This window comes from Bison bison, unplaced genomic scaffold, assembly GCF_000754665.1.
Source record: "Bison bison bison isolate TAMUID 2011002044 unplaced genomic scaffold, Bison_UMD1.0 scf7180017864239, whole genome shotgun sequence".
Classification (NCBI taxonomy): Eukaryota; Metazoa; Chordata; class Mammalia; order Artiodactyla; family Bovidae; genus Bison; species Bison bison.
In genome coordinates this window covers 3993827-4016764 of record NW_011494811.1, presented here as the reverse complement: position 1 = coordinate 4016764, position 22938 = coordinate 3993827, and the positions used below count along the sequence as shown (strand labels likewise).

The 22938-nt window shown below is 44.1% G+C and overlaps 1 protein-coding gene across 2 annotated transcripts; it reads left to right on the top strand.

The window, feature by feature from the left end:
• The first annotated feature begins 13333 nt into the window (after positions 1–13333).
• On the top strand, positions 13334–22240 carry RDH12 (retinol dehydrogenase 12 (all-trans/9-cis/11-cis)). Of its 2 annotated transcripts, none has more exons than XM_010846709.1 (7): positions 13334–13585; positions 15024–15142; positions 15627–15782; positions 16436–16540; positions 17272–17481; positions 19986–20175; positions 21337–22185. In XM_010846709.1, exons 1-7 carry the CDS (start codon positions 13518–13520, stop codon positions 21437–21439), a joined length of 951 nt encoding a protein of 316 aa, XP_010845011.1. In that variant the 5' UTR covers positions 13334–13517; the 3' UTR covers positions 21440–22185. The 2 variants fall into 2 exon arrangements, with proteins under 2 accessions (XP_010845011.1, XP_010845012.1); XM_010846710.1 differs by having other exon boundaries at positions 13372–13561; positions 21337–22240.
• The last annotated feature ends 698 nt before the right edge of the window (positions 22241–22938 follow it).

The window sequence follows — 22938 nt, the reverse complement described above, 5'->3', positions numbered from 1 at the left end:
AATAAAGTCTGTCACTGTTTCCATTGTTTCCCCATCTATTTGTCATGAAGTGATGGGACCAGATGCCATATTCTTTGTTTTTTGAATGTTGAGTTTTAAGCCAGCTTTTTCACTCTCCTCTTTGACTTTCATCAAGAAAGTTCTTTAGTTCCTCTTAGCTTTCTGCCATAGGGTGGTGTCATCTGTGTATCTGAGGTTATTGATATTTCTCCCAGCAATCTTCATTCTGGCTTGTGCTTTAACAGCGGGTATAATATAAATAATACAACACAATACAACATATAATAGCTTCTACCCGGGGCAGAGAACTCCCAAGGGAAAGACCCCTTCCATTTCCAGACTGAAGCCCAGACCTTGTTAGAGCATATAGCACACTGAATGGCAAAGAAGTCACTTTCTGCTTCATTAGTGGAATTTGATGGAAATCCACTGTGCTGGGGTAAGCTGTCCCACAGAGAGATGTCTCGCTGGAGGCACTCTGCTACAAAACCACCTGACGGGAAGGTTGCTGGGGGAGGCTGTGAGCAACTGAATGATGATGGAGCCAGGCACTGGAGAGGCTGTGTGGATCACAGGAGTCCGGCACTGCAGGAGCCAAGCATGCTACAGAAGTCTACAGAGCTAGGGCACCAAACCCCTTTCCTTTTTTAGTGTCTCTCCAGTGCCATCTGTTGATAAAGCTTAACATCCTGCCACATGCCAAAGAAGAGGATATTTAAAGAGTCTATTTTCACTCTCACAGAGTAGGCAAAAAAGATGAATCGGATCTGAGAGGCAATAAATTGATAACTGACAGCAGAAGGAGGGGTTTCCCTGGTGGCTCAGTGGTAAAGAATCCATATGTCAACGCAGGAGCCACAGGAGCTGTGGGTTTGATCCCTGGGTCAGGAAGATCCTCTGGAGGAGGAAATGTCAACCCACTCCAGTATTCTTTCGGGGATAATCCCATGGGTAGAGGAGTCTAGTGGGCAACAGTCCATGGGGTCGCAAGAGTCAGACACGACCGAGCACACACGCAAACACCAGAGGGACTCCAGTGGATGTAATGTAACAGAATGCATTTAAAGACATTTAAAGAAATGGGTACAATACCAAAAGCATAATCCATAGACTAATGAATTGATAAGTTAGACTTTATCAAAATTGTTAACTTCTGTTCTTTGAAAAATAAAGACTGGGAGAAAATATTTACATATCACATGTCTGATAAAGGACTTGTAGTCAGAATATATATTTTTAAAACTTCCCAAACTCAAGATTAAGAAAGCAACCCAGTTTTTTAAATGGTCAAGTGATTTGAACAGATACTCCAACAAAAAGATATATAGATGTAAATGAGTACATTCTTTAAATGCTCAAATCATTAGTCCTTAGAGAAATACAAATTAAAACCACAATAAAATGCCACTATATACCTACAACAATGGCTAAAATAATAAAGACTGACAATGTCAAGTGTTGATGAAAATGTAGAGCAACTAGAATCCTCATACACACCTTTTGAAAATGCAAAATGGTACAACTACTTGGAAAACAGTTTTTTAATTTCTCAAAAAGTTAAATGGAAGTTAAACCTACATCTATCATATAGTTCTTAGGTTATCTCCCAAGATAAATGGAAGTTTATTCCTACAAAGACTTGCATGTGAATGATCACAGAACCTTTCTGTGTTACAATGAAAAAATAGGAAACAATCCAAATGTCCATCAACAGGTGAACAGATAAATACATTGTAATATATCCACACAGTGAATATTACTCAACAATAATAAAGAATAGATTTCTCAATGCACTCAACAGCCTGAATGAATCTCTAAGTAACTATGTTGAGTAAAAGAAGCCAGACCAAATGATTCCATTTATATAAAATCCTAGAAAAAGCAAAACTGTAGATTATAGATTGTGATGACAGAAAGCAGACCAGTGGCTTCCTGGAAATGGGGGCAGAGGGGAGGAAGAGGAGAGGGATGGAAGGTTTTACCAAGGGGAATAAGGAAACTTCAGGAGGTGATGGATGTGTTCATTGTCTTGATGGTGGTGATAGACTGTGTGATAAGCATATGTTTATGCCCAAACTCATCAAACTGTATACTTTTAACATGTGCATATAAATTACACCTCATAAAAACTGTGAACAATAGAAGTAGGTAGTGATCAAGTATGCTATACCACAGAGAAGTCAGGCAGCATAAGAGTTGAGACTTGCCCACCAGATTCAGCGTTGTGTCAGTCATTGGCGACTTTGGGGAGAACAGCTTCAGAGAAGTGGTGGGGTGGGAGCCTGATTGGAGGTGGCTGTGGGGTGAGCAGAAAGTTAGAAAATGTAGGCAACTTTTCAAACTGGGAAAGAGAACGAATTTAGTATTAGGAAGAGGAGGTGGGATAGTAGGAATATTTTTATTTACTTGTTATATTTTTGGCCACCCTGCGTGGTTTGTAAGATTAGTTCCTCCATCAAACCTGGGCCCTCAGTAGTGAGAGCACAGGGTCCTAAAGAGCACAGAGGAAAGAGCAAGAGAAGATAGGAGGTAAATGATAGAATAAGATCCCCGAGAAAGCAGGAGACAGTGGGCTAGGGAGAAATTCATTTTAGGAGGAAATGAAACTACAATGAGCGTGAATTCAAATAGACTTCTAGACTTGGTAGCAGAATATTGAGGACTATTTCTTCTGATGGTCCCTATGTATGTGTGTGTGTGTGTGTGTTAAGAGGTCAGGATACATGCTGAAATCGAGACAAGAAGTTAAGAGGGATAGTGAAGGTGTGAAACAATCTTTGTGGAGATGAGGTTGCTGGCAATTAGGGAAATAAAAAAAAGACTGACTGACAGTTTCTTTGGAAGTCTTGGGTGACATGGGTGGCTATGCACTTATAATGGCATCATCATGCAACGTGATGTGATTTTTCTCTAGCAGCTGCACGAAGAGGACCAAAGCATGGGTTCATCCAGAGTTGGGGTTTTCAGGCTCTAAGCACAGAAAGACTAGAGTGTCAGGGGCTGAGGATATTGGCAAGAGTATGATTGAAGCGGTAGATATGAAATCTCAGTTGGATAAGAATGAAAGTGATGACAGCAGGCGTTTATAGTGATCCGGAGGTCCTCCTGAGGTTAAATATCTGTTGGGATTCATGCCATGAGACCTCAGTAGGAGGTGCCGAGAAGGGGAACCTGAATGTAGAACTTCAGAGGTGGATGGTTCCAGGTGCAAACAGACCAAGGGACAGGAATGAGGTAGAGGAGAGGGTTTCTGGTGAAGAGGAGGTCAAGGGTCTGAGAGTTCAGGGAGTTACTGGCTCATCTATGAAGATAATGAAGTCACCTGGATGATGGTAGTATTAGGATGAGAAGGCTGAGAACCAGGCACCAAAGTCATCTGTGAAAGAAGAGACACGGAGGGAAGTGAATCCAGGACAGGGTCAGAGAGGAGGAGTCTCATGAGTCAAAAACGGGGCAGGCACTTCATGTCAGGGTGGAGGAAATGTCTGAAAGTGGGAGTCGGGTGTGGAGAAGACAGTGATACCCTGGCCCTGGGGGAGCTGAGGCATGTGGAGAGTGGGAGGAGCAACAGCCTCCACTTCAGAAACTGCAGGCAAAGAGGTGTTCACAGGACAAAGCCAGTTTTCAATTGAGGCCTGGAAATGGGGGTACATCAGAGATACAAGGGCTTCCCTGGTAGCTCAGTTGGTAAAGAATCTGCCTGCAATGCAGTAGACCCTGGTTCGATTCCTGGGTGGGGAAGTTCCCCTGGAAAAGGGATAGGCTACCCACTTCAGTATTGTTGGGCTTCCCTGGTGGCTCAGCTGGTAAAGAATTCTCGTGCAAAGTGGGAAACCTGGGTTCAATCCCTGGGTTGGGAAGATCCCCTGGAGGAGGGCATGGCAACCTACTCTAGTATTCTTGCCTGGAGAATCCCCATGGGCAGAAGAACCTGGCAGACTACAGTACCTGGGGTCACAAAGAGCTGGACATGACTGAGCGAGTAAGCACAGCAGAGATACAAAGGCTGAAGATGTGAGGGTGTTTATTATTCATGAAAAGGGAATTCCAGTGAGAATTGTGGAGGGGAGAGGGTTGTGGGCTTGGTTCAGGGAGGTTTATGTTTGAGAATGTTCACTCAGCAACCCTGTGTGCAGTGTGGTATGCTTGTTCTTTCAACAGCCAGGAAAATGTCAGTGAGGATGCAGCACGATAAAGGGCTGTTGTACAAATAGCACAGGCCATTTGAGGGTACAGGAGTGGAGCACCACTAGGGCAGGCAAACCAAACTCCAACTAATGAAGGAAAGGCATAGTCAAGAGGCCAGGAGGAAGGGCAGTTGGACCAAGCTGGCCAGTAAATGGGCTGACGGGCGATCAAAGCACACCAGGCATGGGTTTGAGGGCACGTGGTGACTGAGGGCACAGTGTTCTAAGAGCATGAAGGAGTCTAGATCAAAGAAGGGGAGGGTACGGGTAAAGGATGGCAGATTAGCTTAGAGACACAGGCAACCGTCAAATCATGAAGGACTTGTGTGCCAAGCCAGAGTTACAACTTTATCCTGAAATCAAGCCAGTGAATAATTGGATTTATGCTGCTGTCCCCCCCAAACAAACTATTCAGTTCAGTTCAGTTGCTCAGTCATGTCCGACTCTTTGAGAACCCATGAACCACAGCATGCCAGGCCTCCCTGTCCATCACCAACTCCCAGAGTTTACCCAAACTCATGTCCATTGAGTCGGTGATGCCATCCAACAACCTCATCCTCTGTCGTCCCCTTCTCCTTTACCTTCAATCTTTCCCAGCATCAGGGTCTTTTCAAATGAGTCAGCTCTTCGCATCAGGTGGCCAAAGTATTGGAGTTTCAGCTTCAGCATCAGTCCTTCCAGTGAACACCCACTGATCTTCTTTAGGATGGACTGGTTGGATCTCTTTGCAGTCCAAGGGACTCTCAAGAGGCTTCTCCCACAAAATAGTTCTAAAGCATCAATTCTTCAGTGCTCAGCTTTCTTTATAGTCCAACTCTCACATCCATACATGTCTACTGGAAAAACGATAGCCTTGACTAGATGGACCTTTGTTGACAAAGTACTATCTCTGCTTTTTAATATGCTGTCTAGGTTGGTCATAACTTTTCTTCCAAGGAATAAGCATCTTTTAATTTCATGTCTGCAATCACCATCTGCAGTGATTTTGGAGCCCCCCAAAAATAAAGTCAGCCACTGTTTCCACTGTTTCCCCATCTATTTGCCATGAAGTGATGGGACCAGATGCCATGATCTTAGTTTTCTGAATGTTGAGCTTTAAGTCAACTTTTTCACTCTCCTTTTTTACTTTCAAACAAACTGTAATGCTCAATAAAATAATTTATCCTGCCCAGACTTCTCTGAGCTCCAGACCTGCATTTCCAACTATCTGCCAGATCTCTGGAGAAGGCACTGGCAACCCACTCCAGTACTCTTGCCTGGAAACTTCCATGGATGGAGGACCCTGGTGGGCCACAGTCCATGGGGTCGCTAAGAGTCGGACACGACTGAGCGACTTCAATTTCACTTTTCACTTTCATGCATTGGAGAAGGAAATGGCAACCCACTCCAGTATTCTTGCCTGGAGAATCCCAGGGACAGGGGAGCCTGGCGGGCTGCCGTCTATGGGGTCACACAGAGTCGGACACGACTGAAGCAACTTAGCAGCAGCAGCAGCAACAGTGGATGGGAATCTGCCTGCCAATGCAGGGGACAGGGGTTGGATCCCTAATCTGGGAAGATCCCATTCCACGGAGCAATTAAGCCCGTGTGCCACAACTACTGAGCCCATGTGCTCTCGAGCCCATGTTCCACAAAAGAAACCACCACAGTAAGAAGCCTGTGCACCGCAATGAAGAGTAGCCCCCAGTTGCTGCAACTAGAGAAAACCTGCACGCAGCAACAAAGCTCCAGTGCCACGAAAAAAATAAATACAATTTTAAAAACTTCAGATACATGTCATTAACCAGAACTTAATATTTGTCTACAGTTTTTTTATTTTGATGCAAAATTTACATATAGTGAAATGCACAAATCTTAAGTGTTTATTCACTGAGTTTCAACAAATGCATAGATCCATGTAATCCAAACCGTCTCAAGATATAGAACATTCCCATCACCCTGGAAAGTTTCCTCATGAGGAGTGCACAGATCCCAGCCCTAGTAGACGAATAGAGTCATCAGAGGTATTCAGAATTAAGCCTTAATAGAATAGAATATGTGCATGCTCAGTCATGTACCACTCTTTGTGACCCTGTGGACTGTAGCCCACCAAGCTCTTCTATCCATGGGATTTTCCAGGCAAGAATATTGGAGTGGGTTGCCATTTCCTATTTCAGAGGATCTTCCCAATCCAGGGATGGAACCCGAGTCTCTTGCATCCCCTGCATTGTCTGTCAAGGAAATTCTTTATCACTAGCATAATAAAGAATGCTAGTGATAAAGCCTGCAGAATTCAGCTGGGAGAAGGCGAAAGGGTTAGGAGATAGCTAGTGCCTCTAGCTGCTGGAAATGTACTAATAACTGACTATGGATAAACAGGTTAATCTGGCTAAACTCCAGCTGAGTGAAAGGCCTAGGATACAAAGCAAAACATTACTGTGCTCTAACCGTTTTTATTACCACACATACTGAAGTTGTATCATTCTGTTATCCTGAAGGCTCTACCTCTTGGAGAGCAGTAGCTCTCAAATGGGATAGTTTTGCCCTTCAGTAGATAGCAAAGACTGGAGATGTTGTGGTTGTCACAGGGGCAAGTAGTGCTACTGGCTTGTATGTATAGAGGCCAGGGATGCTGCTAAGTACTAAGTACTTCTTCCAAAGTACAGGACAATCCCGCACAGGAATCTTTTGGCTCCAAAATCGGTAGTACCTGCTGTAGGTGACTAACCCATATGGAAAAATCAATATGTATTACATACTAGCAGTAGACTTTTTTCTTTTTTAAAGAAGGATAATAAGTTTTTCACCTTTTAAAATCAAGAAAAAGGAACAATCAGTGCTTGCTTTGGCAGCACACATAGTAAAAAAAAAAGAAAACTGGAAAAAAGGAACAATCGTTATTATTGGATAAAACTAACCATTTTGGTAGTTTGGGGGTAGGGATATTGGAAGAGGCAGCAAGTTCCTCATGGAAGAAATAGAAATATCTATGCCATGCTGTATAAGCCCTTTTGGAGGGGTGGGGGCAGTTTGTGGTAGGAAGTTTGGATTTGAGATACTCTACTTCTCTGCTAAGCGTCCAGAATCTGTGATTTTAAGACTAGGTGAAGAGAGAGCGAGAAGGAGAAGTTTATAGTTCTTCTTCCTGCTCTAATTTGTAAGAAGTCCCTTTCAAGAGTAACCAGGGCAGGTGCAGGTACAGGTAACCAGGTGGCCAGTGCAGTATGACTTCACATGAATTGCGACCAAAAGTCAAATCATAAAGCAGCCTTCCAGCTTCCTCTCGTGTGATCTCTCCATAGCACACTCTTCAAGGATGGTGTTACCTTCTGATCTGTGATTTAGCAGGTGTCAGGATGAGGTGTTGCAAATAATGAGTGCTTCCTCATAGCTGAATTTTAGGTCTGTGCCTGCACTGGTTCCCCTGATGTTTTCATCTCTTTCTATCACATGTAAGATTAAAGTCCTTAAAAAGCAAGTGTCAGATTTTGGTGTCGATTCCAATGATGAAGTAGGTCAAGATGTTGGTTTCAATACACCTATGGGCACTTTATTTATTTATTTTACAAAGGAGGCAAGGATATACAATGGAGAAAAGACAGCCTCTTCAATAAGTGATGCTGGGAAAACTGGACAGCTATGTGTAAAAGAATGAAACCGGAACACTTTCTAACACCGTACAAAAAAATAAACTCAAAATGGATTAAAGATTTAAATATAAGATCAGAAACTATAAAACTCTTAGAGGAAAATATAGGCAGTACACTTTTTGACATGTATCACAGCAAGATCCTCTTTGACCCACCTCTTAGAGTAATGGAAATAAAAACAAAAGTAAACAAATGGGACTTAAGCTTAAAAGCTTTTGCACAGCAAAGGAAATAATAAAAGACAACAATATTAAAAAACAAGCCTCAGAATGGGAGAAAATAATTGCAAATGATACAGCTGACAAAGGATTAACTCCAAAATACATAAGTAGCACATGTAGCTCAATACCTGAAAAACAAACAACCCAATCAAAAAAAAAGGCAGACGACCTAAACAGACATTTCTCCTAAGAAGACATATGGATGGCCAACAAACATGTGAAAAGGTGCTCAACATCACTCATTATTAGAGAAACGCAAATCAAACTACAATGAGAAAACACCTCACATCAGTCAGAATGGCCATCATTAAAAAATCTACAAACAATAAATGCTGGAGAGGATGCGGAGAAAAGCGAACCCTCTTGCACTGTTGGAGGGAATGTAAACTGCTACAGCCACTGTGGAGAACAGTGGGAGATTCCTTAAAAAACTAGGAATAGAACTACCATATGATCTAATAATCCCACTACTGGGCAAATACCATGAGAAAACCATAATTGAAAGAGGTGCATGTACCCCAGTGTTTGTTGCAGCACTTTTTACGATAGCTAGGACATGGAAGCAACATAGATGTCCATCGACAGATGAATGGATACAGAAATTGTGGCACATATATACACTGGAATATTACTCAGCTTTAAAAAAGAGCACATTTGAGTCAGTCCTAATGAGGTGGATGAACCTAGAGCCTATTGTGGAGAGTGAGTCAGAAAGAGAAAAACAAATATTGCATATTAAGGCATGTGTGTGGAATCTAGAAACACGGTATTGATGACTCTATTTTCAGGACAGCAATGGAGACACAGACATAGGGAACAGACTGCAGGAGGGAGAGGGTGGAACAAACTGGAGGAGTAGTGGGGAAGCATAGATGTCACCATATGGAAAATAGCTAGCCAGTGGGGATTTTCTGTTGTGACACAGGGAACTCACTCCATCTAGTAACAACCTAGACGCGTGGGATGGGGTGGGAGTTGGGAAGGAGGTTCAAGAGGAAAAATGCGTGTGTATACCTGTGGCTGATTCATGTTGACATATGGCAGAAACCAGCACAATATTGTAAAGCAATTATCCTTCAATAAAAAAAAAAATTTTTAATGTTGTTTTTGCATATACAGAAACACATGTTTAAGAATATCTCCATACAGTTTTGAGAAATAGCCTTGTTTTGTGATATTGCAATGGTTCAGTTCAGTTCAGTCGCTCAGTCGTGTCCGACCCTTTGCAACCCCATGAATCGCAGCACTCCAGGCCTCCCTGTCCATCACCAACTCCTGGAGTTCACTCAGACTCACGTCCATTGAGTCAGTGACGCCATCCAGCCATCTCATCCTCTGTTGTCCCCTTCTCCTCCTGCCCCCAATCCCTCCCAGCATCAGAGTCTTTTCCAATGAGTCAACTCTTCGCATGAGGTGGCCAAAGTACTGGAGTTTCAGCTTTAGCATCATTCCTTCCAAAGAAATCCCAGGGCTGATCTCCTTCAGAATGGACTGGTTGGATCTCCTTGCAGTCCAAGGGACTCTCAAGAGTCTTCTCCAACACCACAGTTCAAAAGCATCAATTCTTCAGCGCTCATCCTTCTTCACAGTCCAACTCTCACATCCATACATGACCACAGGAAAAACTATAGCCTTGACTAGATGGACCTTTGTTGGCAAAGTAATGTCTCTGCTTTTCAATATGCTATCTAGGTTGGTCATAACTTTTCTTCCAAGGAGTAAGCGTCTTTTAATTTCAATAAACAAATAATTTGTTTCAAAGTGATCTGGGTCTTTTTGCTCAAAACTTTAATTTTTAATAAGCCATGGCTTATAAGTTCACAAGGTGCAAAAAGGGTACATTCAGTGAAAAGCCTTCTATTCCTGTCCCCTGTCCTCCTAGAAGCAACCATTGTTAACTACTTATCTTTTCTGAGATGGTCTATGTATATCAGATAAATATGTCCATATATTCTTTTTTAAACAAATGGTAACATATTATAAACACTCTTCTGCTCCTTGACTTTTTACCCTATGTTCTCAAAGATTGTTCCATGTCCCTATGTTAAAAAAATTGTTCTTTGTTACAGCTGGACATTTAGAAGGGTTTTCAAACTTTTACTATTAAACACAGTCAGTGCTGCAATGACAATCTTACAAAAACAAGAACGTGGGATGTCTAGGTCAACAGGTAAGAGTTTTGATTAACTGGATGTTTCTACACTTCTCTCTGTAACAATTAACTCTCAGTAGTATTTCATCATTATTTATTCATACTCTCAACCAGTGGATCATATTATAATCTTTTTGATCTTTGCCAAACTGATAGGTGAAAAGTGGCTCCCGGTGCAATTTTAATCTCCTTTCTCTTATTATAAGTGAGGTTAAAGAACCACCTGTATTATTGTTCTGTAAACTGTTATTTTAATTGAGTTTTTATTCTTTTCTTAGTGATTTTAAAGAGTTTTTGATATGCTAAATAAATGCTTATCTGCAATGCATGTATTTCCTATCTTATTATTAGGTTGTATCACTTTAAAATCGTTAAAAATTTTTTTCAGTGGTTTTTCTTAATACTTTAATGGTTTTGTTTTTCACATTTATATCTTTGATCTATTTGGAATTTTTGTGTAAAGAATGAAATAAGGATCAAGATTATTTTTCCCAACTGTATACCTAGGTATTATACTTTATTAAATACTCCATCTGCCCCACCCCACCCCCAATTTGAAATGGTGTTTTATCATATCTATATTTCCATATGTATTGGGATCTGTTTCTTGGCTTTCCATTTGGTTCTACTGGTTTGTCTGACCATTTACCTGCTTGTACCACACCATTTTTAGGGCTTCCTTGGTGGCTCAGATAGTAAAGTATCTGCCTGCAATCTGGGAGACCTGGGTCGGGAAGATCCCCTGGAAAAGGATATGGTAACCCATTCCAGTACTCTTGCCTGGAAAATTCCATGGACAGAGGAGCCTGGTAGTCTATAATTCATAAAGTCGCAAAGAGTCGGATACGACTGAGTGACTTCACTTTCACCACACCATTTAAGTTGGTATAGTTTTAACATAGTTTAACATTTCGTAGACGGGGGAGCCTGGTGGGCTGCTATCTATGGGGTCGCAGAGTCGGACACAACTGAAGCGACTCAGCAGCAGCAGCAGCAGCAGCAGAGCTAATAAATCACCTGGTGATGGTCTTTGAATTGCAATATTTAACATGTTTTCAGCCAATTATTTGTGTCTTTTCATAATTCTAGATGTCTTATCTTCCTTCTAACATCTTATCTGTGCTGCTCCAGAGCACAATATACTGTACTTTAGGGCTCTCTGCCTCCCAGACAAACTTAAGATAAATTGCATATCATCTCCACAGGGGCAGGGCATTTTAATTTGATTCAGTAGTGATGGGGAGCCTATAAGACTTTAGTACAAAGGTACTCAGATTTGAGGTTCCTAGATGTACTTTCCCTCTCATGGTATGGCAATGTGTCTGTCTCAGTAGTTGACCCTAGCTCCGATTACACGGGGGTAAGGAGGACTCAAATAAAACACCAATAGATCTTGTTTTCACATAAAATCTATGGTGTTGCAGACCCAGTATCAGCAGGTATTGAAGAAAAGGACTCTGTCCAATCAACAGGACCAGGTGGGCCCAGCAGACATCCATCTCAAGGAGACAGACATTGAGAAGCACATAGAAAGTTCGCCTCAGGGGCTTCAGAGACTTTGCACTATTTGCAACTGTCATGGCTGCAGTGAACTGAAGCCAGTGTAGAAGTGGGAATATATGGGAGAGGGAACCTGGGAGTCAGGAAGGATTCACCTTGGGACTGATCTGACAACTCCTTGTTCTGTTCATTGGCTTGGGATTCTCGAGGGGCAGGAGTGGCTCTGAGAAATGCTCAGTGAGTGTATGTTCAGTAAATGGATGAATCGTTGAGTGAGGGAGTGAGCAACTGCCTGTCACAGAAGTCTTTTTTCATCACTCATGTCTTTTAGGGGCCTCCTATATCTGTGCAGGAGGGAGCGGATCTGGGGCATAACTCTTGGAGTCCTGGCCAGGAGAGGAATGCTGAGTAAGCAGAGGCTGTGAACCCTTCACGTTCCCCTCCCATCCCCTCACGCAGCTCCAGAGGACTCTGAGAGTTTCTGCTAGGTTTGTTTCTTATGTTTCCCCTCATCTTTAATAGCATTCCACTGAAACCTCCCCGGCATTCATTACCTCTTGGTTTTCTTCACTAACCCCTTGAATAAAGCAAGTAAAACAGCAAAGGAGACAGAAATCAATACAGCTAATGACAACAGCCAACTCCTACACACAACTAAATGTGTTAGTTTCTGTCTCAAATTTTCTATTTAAATACTTTAAAAGGTAGGTGTATATTTTATCATGCCCATTACACAAGTGAGGAAACTGAATTAACAGAGAGGTTTAGTAACTTACCCAAGGTCACTGCTCTGGTAAACAGGTCAGCTGAGATTTGAACCAGAAAGCTCACTCTAGAGACCACGCGCTGGCACACTATCCCTTTGCTTTGGCATGTGTACGTGTGGGTTAACTTCACTGAAATAGAACATAAACACAGTCAAGGGCTTCGGTGGGGGGCCAGTGGCTAAGAATCTGCCTTGCAATGTAGGGGACACCAGTTTGACCCCTTGTCCAGGAGGACCCCACACGCTGTGGAGCAACTAAGCCCATGGGCCACAACTGCTGAGTTCATGAGCCACAGCTACTGAAGCCCCATATGCCCAAGAGCCTGTGCTCTGCAACAAGAGAAGCCACAGCAATGAGAAGCCCATGCACCACAATGAAGACTCAAGTACACTAAAAAATAAATAAAAAAATTTAAAAAACCAGCAAGTGCACAGATCAAGTGCATGACTCAGTGAATTTTCACCAAGTGAGCACACCTGTGTAACAGCAGCCACCTCAAAGAACAGAACACTCCCAGCACCCCCCACCAGAAGATCCTAACATGCTCCGCCCCAATCTCTACCCCTTCCCCATCAAGGGAAACCACTCTGCTGAATTCTCTCATCGTTCTCCTTGTCTATTTTAATCACACTGTATTTCAAATATCATGGGGTCTGTTGCTGAAGTTAAAAATATTCTATTTTGCAGGTGTGGAGCTGGGGGTGGTTGAGAGAATACACCTCCTAGATAAGAGAAATGATTGAGGATGGGAAAGTTAGGGGGCTGTTCTCCATCTGCCCTCATTCTCTTTGCTAATGTGAGGCTCTGCTCTTTTCTCTGTCCTCCTCCCCCAGGACTACATCTCCCAGCAGGCTGTGCTCTGACAGTGCTCGGATTTAAATAGGATTCTGGGCTACACTCAGAGCCAGGCTGTTGCTGAGCACCCAGGATCGAGAGGAGCTGGAGGAGAGAGAAGCAGCAAGAAGCAGCCAAGAGTTGGAGCCAGACCAGGAGAAGCCTGAGCCAGAGTTGGAGTAGAAGTTGCTCTTGCTGAAGCAGCAGCAACTAAAGAAGTTGAAAAGATGCTGGTTGTCTTGGGACTGCTCACCTCCTTCCTTTCTTTCCTGTATGTGATCGCTCCATCCATCAGGTTTGTCTTAATTCAGTAATTCATTGAATAGTTTACAAAGCCCTGAGTTGGGAGCCATGGAGCTTGTAAGGAGATGAGTTCTCAGCTGCTGAAGGAGGAGAAAGGGATGGAGGCCAAGGGAGAGAAAGTCAAGGCAGAAAAAGCACGAAGGAAGGAGGTGGTTATGAATACCATGGTGGAAGATGAGAAGGAAGCACCTGGGGCTGGGAGAGGAGAGGTGGGTTTGAATTCTGAAGCTAGTGAAAGGCTGCATGGATGACTCTAGTAAGTAGCTTGAAAGCCATCTTATGGGGGAGCCCTTGCTCTTTCATTCTACTCCCTTGGGTTCCTCTGAAGACCTCCCTTTCTTCAGTATCCCCAGTCAAGGTGGGCTTGCTGCATTACCATGGGTGGTCCATGCCAAGGGACTCATTGTTAAGTACCAGGCATCTTGGGAAGGAAACAAACTCTCCCCACTTTGAAACTACTGACAAGTAATGTTTGGGGATGGCTATTTTGCTGTAAGATTTCTGGGGTTGTCAGAGAAATGTGTGTTCTGACTAGAGAATTTTTAAATTGCTGATGGCCAAGAAGGTTAAAGGGACATATCAAGGACAAAGTATTACTCTAGGTCCTGGCAGAGAAACCTGGGTTCAGATTCTAGTTTTACCACTGTTAGCAAGTGAACTTCTTCAAGCCTCAGCTTTCTCCATTGTAATATGGGGATAATAACAGAATGACTGAATTAAGTTTCCTTGGAAAGAGCCTGGCTTAGTGCTTGGCAGCTGGATGATGTTCAGGTCATGTCAGGTCTGTTCCTTCCTGTCCTATTTTGGGGAACTTGTCAGGTCAACTCTATGTAAAAGAATGCTCTTCGCACAGAGGTCTGAGCAAGGGAGGTTTTCCTCTCTGTGCACTGACGGCTAGAATGAAATCTCTAATAAGATGGCAGAATATTCTGGCTCTCTTAAAACTGGCAAGGCAACCCAAGAGCCATGTTTACATATGGAACCCCTGGAGGTGCTGTTCATCAGTTACTCACCACTGATGCTTATTGGAGATCGAGGGCTCAGGACCACTGATTGCACGAATGCCCACCCCTCTCATGTTTGTGGCGCAGGTTAGAGGAGGAATCTGACCTCTGAGAACCTCTAGAATTAAGAGCAAGATATCTTTGTTATCTAACAAGGAAGGTCTCCATTGGCTCTGGCTCAAGAGAATTGATTTTATTTGCTCTGATGATCATTTGTAGCTTCCAGGCACATGACCTCCCCACCTGAGCTGATAAGCAGGAGACTGTCTTGCTCACTGGGACAATGCTGTCCCCTGAAGATTAGCTGCTTTAGATCTCCTGACAACAATGCAAAGAAATCCCTCTTTGAGGGCAGGTGGGTTTTATGAACCTCCTTCTGGGGTTAGAAGAGATGGTGCGTAAATGTTTTGTTTCCTTTGTCTATAGGAAGTTCTTTGCTGGCGGGGTTTGTAGAACAGATGTGCAGCTTTTTGGGAAGGTGGTGGTGATCACTGGTGCCAACACAGGCATCGGCAAGGAGACAGCCAGAGAGCTCGCTCGCAGAGGCAAGTCTTTCCCTTCGTCTCCACAGGGCAGGACCTTCTGCCTTTCTTGCTAGGAGCTCTGCTCACGTTCCCTTATCTTTCCTCCTGGGCTTTGAGGTTGTGGCCAGGAACTCAAGGATCCTGGGGTTCAAGTCCAGCTGGGACACCAACTTACTCTATGTCCTGAAACCTTCCTTCCTGCCTGCCCCTTCCTTATTATATAAAGTAAGGAAAACAGTGATGCCTGCGTATAATATTGATCAGGTTGGTTATTCTAAAAGGAGGTCCTTAGCTATGGTAAATATAAAACCAGGGTTGTGAAAATCAGGGTTCCCAGCCTGGGCTGAAGCTGATAGCAAAGAGAATCCAGAAGTGGCAATATAGCCACTCATTGTTTTAAGAATGGTGAGGGGGAGTGCTCTGCCCACCAGTCCTGAACTCACTTACTAGACTCTTCTTCAGCCCAGGCTCTGAACTTGTAGTCCTCTGTTTGTTTCGGCCCTAGGAGCCCGAGTATACATTGCCTGTCGAGATGTACTGAAGGGGGAGTCTGCTGCCAGTGAAATCCAAGCTGATACAAAGAACTCCCAGGTGCTGGTACGGAAACTGGACCTATCTGATACCAAATCCATCCGAGCCTTTGCTGAGGGCTTCCTGGCAGGTGAGGCCCCAGTAGGTGGCTAGAAAGGCAGAAAGCTGGGTGTGGGAGTGGCTGCTCCACCCTGGACCATCTCTAACTGTAAATCAGAACCATCACAGATCCCACTGGACAGGTTCTGCCGCATGAACTAGCAGGGCAGGGAACTGGCACAGGGACAGCGGGTGGACAGGTTGGGCAGGATCCTTATCATTCTCTTGCCCCAGAAGTGGGGATGTTGGAAGTGTCAGCTCCCTGTCTGGGCTTGCACCTTGGCATCATGGTGTGGCCCTGATGCCACGCTCTTCTTTGATTCTGAGAATCAGTGTTCTGTGGCCACAGGCACTAGAGGAAGTTGTGTTGCTGCTAATACTCTTCTGTATCTTGGAAAACGACCATCTCCCATCAAGGACTATGAAATCTATGAAGGACAGGGACAGTGTCTGTCTTATTTACCACTGTGTGCCCAGTGCCTAGCCCAGCCCCGAGTCAGTAACTGAATACACATTTGCTGAATGAATGGATGAATGGTGTCCGAGAAGACAACAGCAACCAAAATTAGAAACCCAGTGATAGCGGTTACAGAATATCACTGAGATAGGCCCAAAGGCAAGGAACAAACACTCAGAAGTGGGACAGGCAGCTAACCACATGGTCTCCTTGGCTGTGCTCTTTAGAGGAAAAGCAGCTTCATATTCTGATCAACAATGCAGGAGTGATGCTGTGCCCGTATTCCAAAACAGCTGATGGTTTTGAAACCCACTTGGCAGTCAACCACCTGGGTGAGTATCTTTGAGTGACTGAAAAGCAAGGCATACTGGTTTTTCCTTCATTATCTCTCTCCTAACCAGTACAAAAAAGTGAGCTCCTCTTACTCACACCATTAAGAAATCCCCCAAATTAGGAGATACCAGGAAGAAGAATGTCATTCTTGAAGGGAACCATGGTAGTGAAGACTTGCCAGGCAGGGCCAGATGTGGGGGTGCAGGGATCTTTGGCTGCAGGGGGTCAATTACTGTAACAAGTAAACCAAGGGTTGGTCCATGGAGGAGGCAGACCTTTGAGACTTGAGGTATGAGAGAGGTTATGGTTCAGAGTTCAAGGCAATGGCTTTCATGAGGGTGTCATGGAGCATGTTCTCTGATCATAAGCACGTGTTATTTTCCCTGAATATTTCATCCTTCCTTAGTCCATGGCCACAGCTGTGTGATCATAGCTAGAGGGGAGATGTCCAAAGCTCGCAGTTGCCCCTCACTGGGGCAAGGGCAAAGGTAGAAATAACTACAGGTTACATCTGTATTGCCTTACCTACAGTCCAGCTCTGGCCCTTGCCTTGAGAACTCCACTAACTCAGACTGACTGACCACTAGTGCTAAGTTGCTCATTGTATCAATGAGTTCATACCCAGAAGAGAGTGAGCTAGTGCTAAAGTCCTGTCATACGCCAGCTCTCACACCCAAGCCCAGGCTTCCAGTCCACTCTTACATTCCCCCCCAACTGGCTCTCCTCACAGGTCACTTCCTTCTCACCCACTTGCTCCTGGGGCGGCTGAAGGAGTCCGCCCCTGCACGGGTGGTGAACCTGTCGTCAGTGGCCCACCATCTCGGCAAGATTCGCTTCCATGATCTCCAGGGTGACAAGTACTACAACTTGGGATTCGCTTATTGCCACAGCAAGCTGGCCAATGTGCTCTTCACTCGCGAGTTGGCCAAGAGGCTCAAAGGTGAGTCTAGAGAAAGGGCCAGAGTTAAGACGGCAAAAGCGAGGGCTCAGCCCAGTTTCGAGGTTGGCAGAAACTTCTGAAGTCAGAATGTCAAGCATGCACATTTCTGTGGCAGCTCTGTGCACTAAGGAGAATGAGGTTACAAACAGAGTGAAAAACGAATGAGGTTATAAAACAGAGTCCTTGCCCTTGGGAAGGACTGTTAAAATTGAACAGGGGTCAGGAAAACCTATAAACCTTGTGTGTTTTGTTACATCTTATTGGGTTGGCCAAAAAGCTCATTTGGGTTTTTCCATAACATCTTACAGAAAAACCTGAATAGACTTTTTGGTCAACCCAGTATTTCATATTTATAATCTCATCTGATTTTTAAAATAATTTTATTTATTTTTGACTGTGCTGGGTCTTCATTGCTGTGAGGGCTTTTCTCTAGTTGGGAGAGTAGGGGCTACTCCCTAGTTGCAGCGTGCAGGCTTCTCATTGCAGTGGCTTCTTTTGTTGCAGAGCGTGGGTTCTAGCGCATGCAGGCTTCAGTAGTTGGGGCACATGGGCTCCGTAGTTGCGGCTCCTGGGCTCCAGAGCACAGGTTCAATAGTTGTGGCGCACAAGCCTAGTTGCTTCACAGCATAAAGGATGCTGCTGGATCAGGGATCGAACTCATGTTTCCTGTATTAGCAGGCAAATTCTTTACCACTGAGCCACCAGGGAAGCCCTCATCTGATTTTTTCATGACAACCTCTTGCAACAGGCAGAATAAGTATTATTTTTACTGTTTTATGGGTCCACACTGAGATTCAGAGAAGTGGCCAGCCCAAGATTATACAACAAGTGAAGGACAAGGACTGTAATGTGGGGACTGTGATTTAAGTCAGGTTGCTTCCTTTACTGGGCCTTCTGCTGAGGTTCACATGGTGAGCTGAGCTACAGAGTGGCCACTTGCTGCCTGGAGTCAGGGTTTCAGATACTTGGGTCTGAGTTTTTGCTCTGCCATATGCAGAGCCACGTGTATATGCAAACATGTCCCTTTAATCTCCCTTGACTTCATCCCTTCAGCTGTAAGGGGAGGTGAGGCCACTCTTAATCCTATGATTCTATGCTCCCCTGGAGTTTTTGTTGAGCTGTTGACTTTGATATCTTTGAATCTAGAGGACCATTTGCTCTAGTGAATAAGCCAGAGTTTGGGGGAAATGGTATTTACTATCAGAATGCAGAAAGTAGAAGAATCGGGTAACTCTGTTCAATGTCATATGGTGGCCTGGGTAGGAGGGGAGCTTGGGGGAGAATGGATACATGTATATGTATGGCTGAGTCCCTTTGCTGTCCATCTGAAACTATCACAACATTGTTAATCAGCTATACTCCGATATAAAATAAAAAGTTAAAAAATACTAATAATGACAACAATAATTGAGAGTTTGTATGTGCCATGTACTATTGATGTCTTTACTCATTTAATACAATATTCCTATGAGGTAAATGCTATTATTTTTCCCCTCCCTACAAAGAAAGAAATGAGCACAGATATCTTAAGAAACTTGCCCAAGCAGGATATATTATTCCTAAATGAGACAGGATTCAAATCCGGGCCGCTTGGAAGTCCATGCTCTTTGCTCTACATCAGGGTTCAGACCTTAGCTCTGCAACCTGCTAGGTGGGACCTTGGGCAATTTCCTTAACCTGTCTGATGAGAACTCAATTTTCTTAGCTATAAGTGGGCTTCTTAGTATTGCTTACCTCATGAACCTCTTTGAGAGTCAAATGAGATAACATGTAAAATATCTGGCACAGCCCTTGGATGTAATAAATACTGAAGACAGTAGAGGTAGCAGGGGTGTCTTAGGGGCCTGTCAGTAGCCCCCATCATATCCATCAACACCCCTCAACCTATATACTTCATCAAATGTGCTTGCCTGGCAAATGCAGTTTACAACAAGGTCCTAGCTTCCTACCTTCTAACAGAATTGTTACCCCTGAGACCCTCCAATAGAAATTCCAAAGACACCATTGAAGCCAAAGATTAAGATAACACTGAAACAGGGACTTCCCTGGTGGTCCAGGGAGTTCACCTCCCAGGGCAGGCGGTATGGATCTGATTGCTGGTTGGGAGGTAAGATTTCATAGGCCTCATGGCCCAAACACCAAAATATAAAACAGAATCAATATTGTAACAAATTAAAGACTTTAAAATCAGTCCACATAAAAGAATCTTCAAAAGAAAAGATGACACTGAAATAGGACCTTCAACCAAGCATTCCATCTGGCACATAGAAGGCTGAGAAAGTTATAGATTTTTCTGGATAACATCAATGAATTACTTGTGAGCTTCTACCTGGCGACTTAGCAGCTAAATCACTACCACCACCTCCACCTGGCTAGAAGTGGTGTCTTTGGAACACAGGGGTTCTCGAGGCTCTTCTTGTCGCTTGTGCATGATGGTGCAGGAGGTGAGCTGTTTTCCTGGCTGGGACTGTGTCTCTGGTCTAACTGTGCCCTCTTTGCCCTAGGCACGGGAGTCACCACCTACGCAGTGCACCCAGGCATCGTCCGCTCCAAGTTGGTCCGACACTCCTTCCTGTTGTGCCTGCTTTGGCGGCTCTTTTCCCCCTTCCTCAAGACGACGTGGGAGGGGGCCCAGACCAGCCTGCACTGTGCGCTGGCTGAGGGCCTGGAGCCTCTGAGCGGCAAGTACTTCAGGTGAGTAGCAGCTGTGTGCCTGCCAGGGGAATCCGGATTCAGGCTGGGCCAGTAAAGCAAGTGCTTTTACTTTTTAAAGGAAGCTTAGATTTGATACATAGGCTTCTCTAGTGGCTCAGTGGGAAAGAACCTGCCTGCCAGTGCAGGAAACGTAGGTTCAATCCCCAGGCCAGGAAGATTCCCTGGAGAAGGAAATGGCAACCCACTCCAGTATTCTGGCCTGGAAAATCCTATGGAAAAAAAAAAAAAATCCTATGGAGCCTGGCAGGCTACAGTCCATGGGGTTCTCAACAGAGTCAGACATGACCTAGTGACTAAACAAAAGCTTTGAAACTTGGCAAGAACTGGTTTCAACAACAACAACAAGGGTTGGTTTCATGGCTCGGGTTGAAGCCTGTGGGCCACATTTCCAGGTAAGCTTTGCAGAGCCTTTTTCTTTTCGCTGAAGCTTTTGGCTGACTTCCTTCATGAATTTTTAAATAGCACATAGCACAAAGCTCCAGGGCAAAGCCACTGCTTCCCAGCGTGAACTCTGTCTCCCAAAGATGCCGAGATTGGCATTAACTGATGGGATGTAAGAATAGACATTTTGTGGTCTACTAGATGAGCTAGCCTGGGGTCTGATCACCACCAGATTTCAAAGGATTGGTGAGCGTGAGTGACATTCTGTGGTCTCTGAAATAGAAGGTCTCTGAAATAGTGGACCTCTGAATAGTGGTCCCTGAAACCACTGCAAAGTGACATGAACATGTTCCTCTGCTATACATTTGTTTTTAAAATATTTTATGCTGTATATAAGACAGATAACCAACAAGGACCTATTATATGGCACAGGGAAAGCTACTCAGTACTCCGTGATAACCTTTATGAGAGAAGAACCTAAAAAAGAATGAAGATATATACATGTCTAACTGAACCACTTTGCCGCACACCTGTGCCTAACACAACACTGTAAATCAACTCGACACCAAGAAAATTAAAATTTTTGAAAAGTCAATACAAAACCCCAAATATTTTAAAATTGCGTTTTAGTACAGTTAGTTTCCTTTTTATCTAATATATTTTATACAGTTAGAAATCTATTCCAAGGAGGAGGACGTGAACTTTTCCGGACTGTCCATTTTCACACCTGGATATTCACTCTCTTTCTCTGCCCTCCAGTGACTGCAAGAAGACCTGGGTGTCGCCCAGGGCCCGGAACAATAAAACGGCTGAGCGCCTGTGGAATGTCAGCTGTGAGCTTCTGGGAATCCAGCAGGAGTAGACCTGGTGGAAGAGGCATGGTTGTATCAGGCCGAGACCACACCATGAGAAACAGGGACGGAGGAGAAAGCCTACCCTGCAGGCTTGTCCTGGCAGGCTGCTGTAGTGAACCCTGACCTGCTGTGATACTCCCAACCCTTCTAGAAATCTTTGCACACCCAACACTCTCATGAGGCTGGCTCATGGCATAAGATGGTCACACCTACAGAGCACTCTTCTCCAAGACTTACAGAGACTCTTGGGCCAGGAGACTGGGGCAGATGTCAGGCTGGGCATGAGAATGGCAGAAGAACCTGGGAAAGTGGCTCAGTTTCCTCACCAAGACCAGGAATGCCAGTCAGCACACTCAGCTGAGGGGATGAACATCAGTGTTACATCTTTCTAGGATCTATAGGCTCAAAGACTATTGACTGATCTCTTTCCTCTTTGTAACGCTAGTCTGGAGTCTGGACCAACTCAGGAGGATCTTGGCTCAACCTTGGCTGACTTTATTTCCTTCCTCTGAGCATCCTGGAGCCATAGTGTAAAGGCTCCAGTGTAAAGGCACAACAGCCTGTTCTCTCTTTCCAGTAGTTTTTTTTTTTTTTTTAATTAAAAACAATTTTTTCAGCTCTATTGAGATATAATTGACATATAACGTTGTATAAGTTTGGACCTTCCCATTTTCAATCATGTAGATGGTTTCTTTTCCTAAAGAGTTGCCTTTGCCTCAATTTTAGAGAAAATAAAGACTGTGTATTCATCTTATTGCCTTATTTATTCTTTCAGGGTAGCAAGGGAGAAATGAAACCAACGTCAATGAGTAATATTTCACTTTCTTACCCACTGACCCATAATCTTCTTATAATATGTCCTCTAGGTACAGAATAAGATGGTTCAGTTGGGTGTTTTCTCAAGTTTCTTTCAGCTCTCACATTTTACTATTTAAGAAGTGGTAGGAGTGATTTAAATTATACAGATGCTGAGCTTCACTATAGATCAAGGTCAGAGGCAGTAGAGGACTTCATTTAATTTGATACTTAAAGACAGAAAAATCAAGCTCTGATAAACCCTCTAATTAAAACCATAGATCTCTTCTCTTCTGGCCTCCCTGTTCCCGTCTACTGTGGCCCTGGGTGACCTGCTCCTTGCCTTAAGTGCTGAAGGTCACCAAGAAGAGACAGAGAGATGCCAAATTTTTAAGTCAATTGACCCAAGAAATTATGTTATTGCTTCCAGTTTGAACATATCCAAAGGGCATATGGGAGAAGGCAGTGGCACCCCACTCCAGTACTCTTGCCTGGAAAATCCCATGGATGGAAGAGCCTGGTAGGCTGCAGTCCATGGGGTCGCGAAGAGTTGGACATGACTGAGCGACTTCACAGCTATTTGTAAGGCCTCCCCAGACAGCCATTTTGCTTTTTTGCATTTCTTTTCCATGGGGATGGTCTTGATCCCTGTCTCCTGTACAATGTCACGAACCTCATTCCATAGTTCATCAGGCACTCTATCTATCAGATC

Coding starts and splice junctions, on each gene's coding strand:
- RDH12 (XM_010846709.1), top strand. CDS start 13,518: ATGCTGGTTGTCTTGGGACTGCTCACCTCCTTCCTTTCTTTCCTGTAT. Junction 13,586..15,023: donor GTGATCGCTCCATCCATCAG/GTTTGTCTTAAT, acceptor CTTTGTCTATAG/GAAGTTCTTTGCTGGCGGGG. Junction 20,176..21,336: donor CTGAGCGGCAAGTACTTCAG/GTGAGTAGCAGC, acceptor TCTGCCCTCCAG/TGACTGCAAGAAGACCTGGG.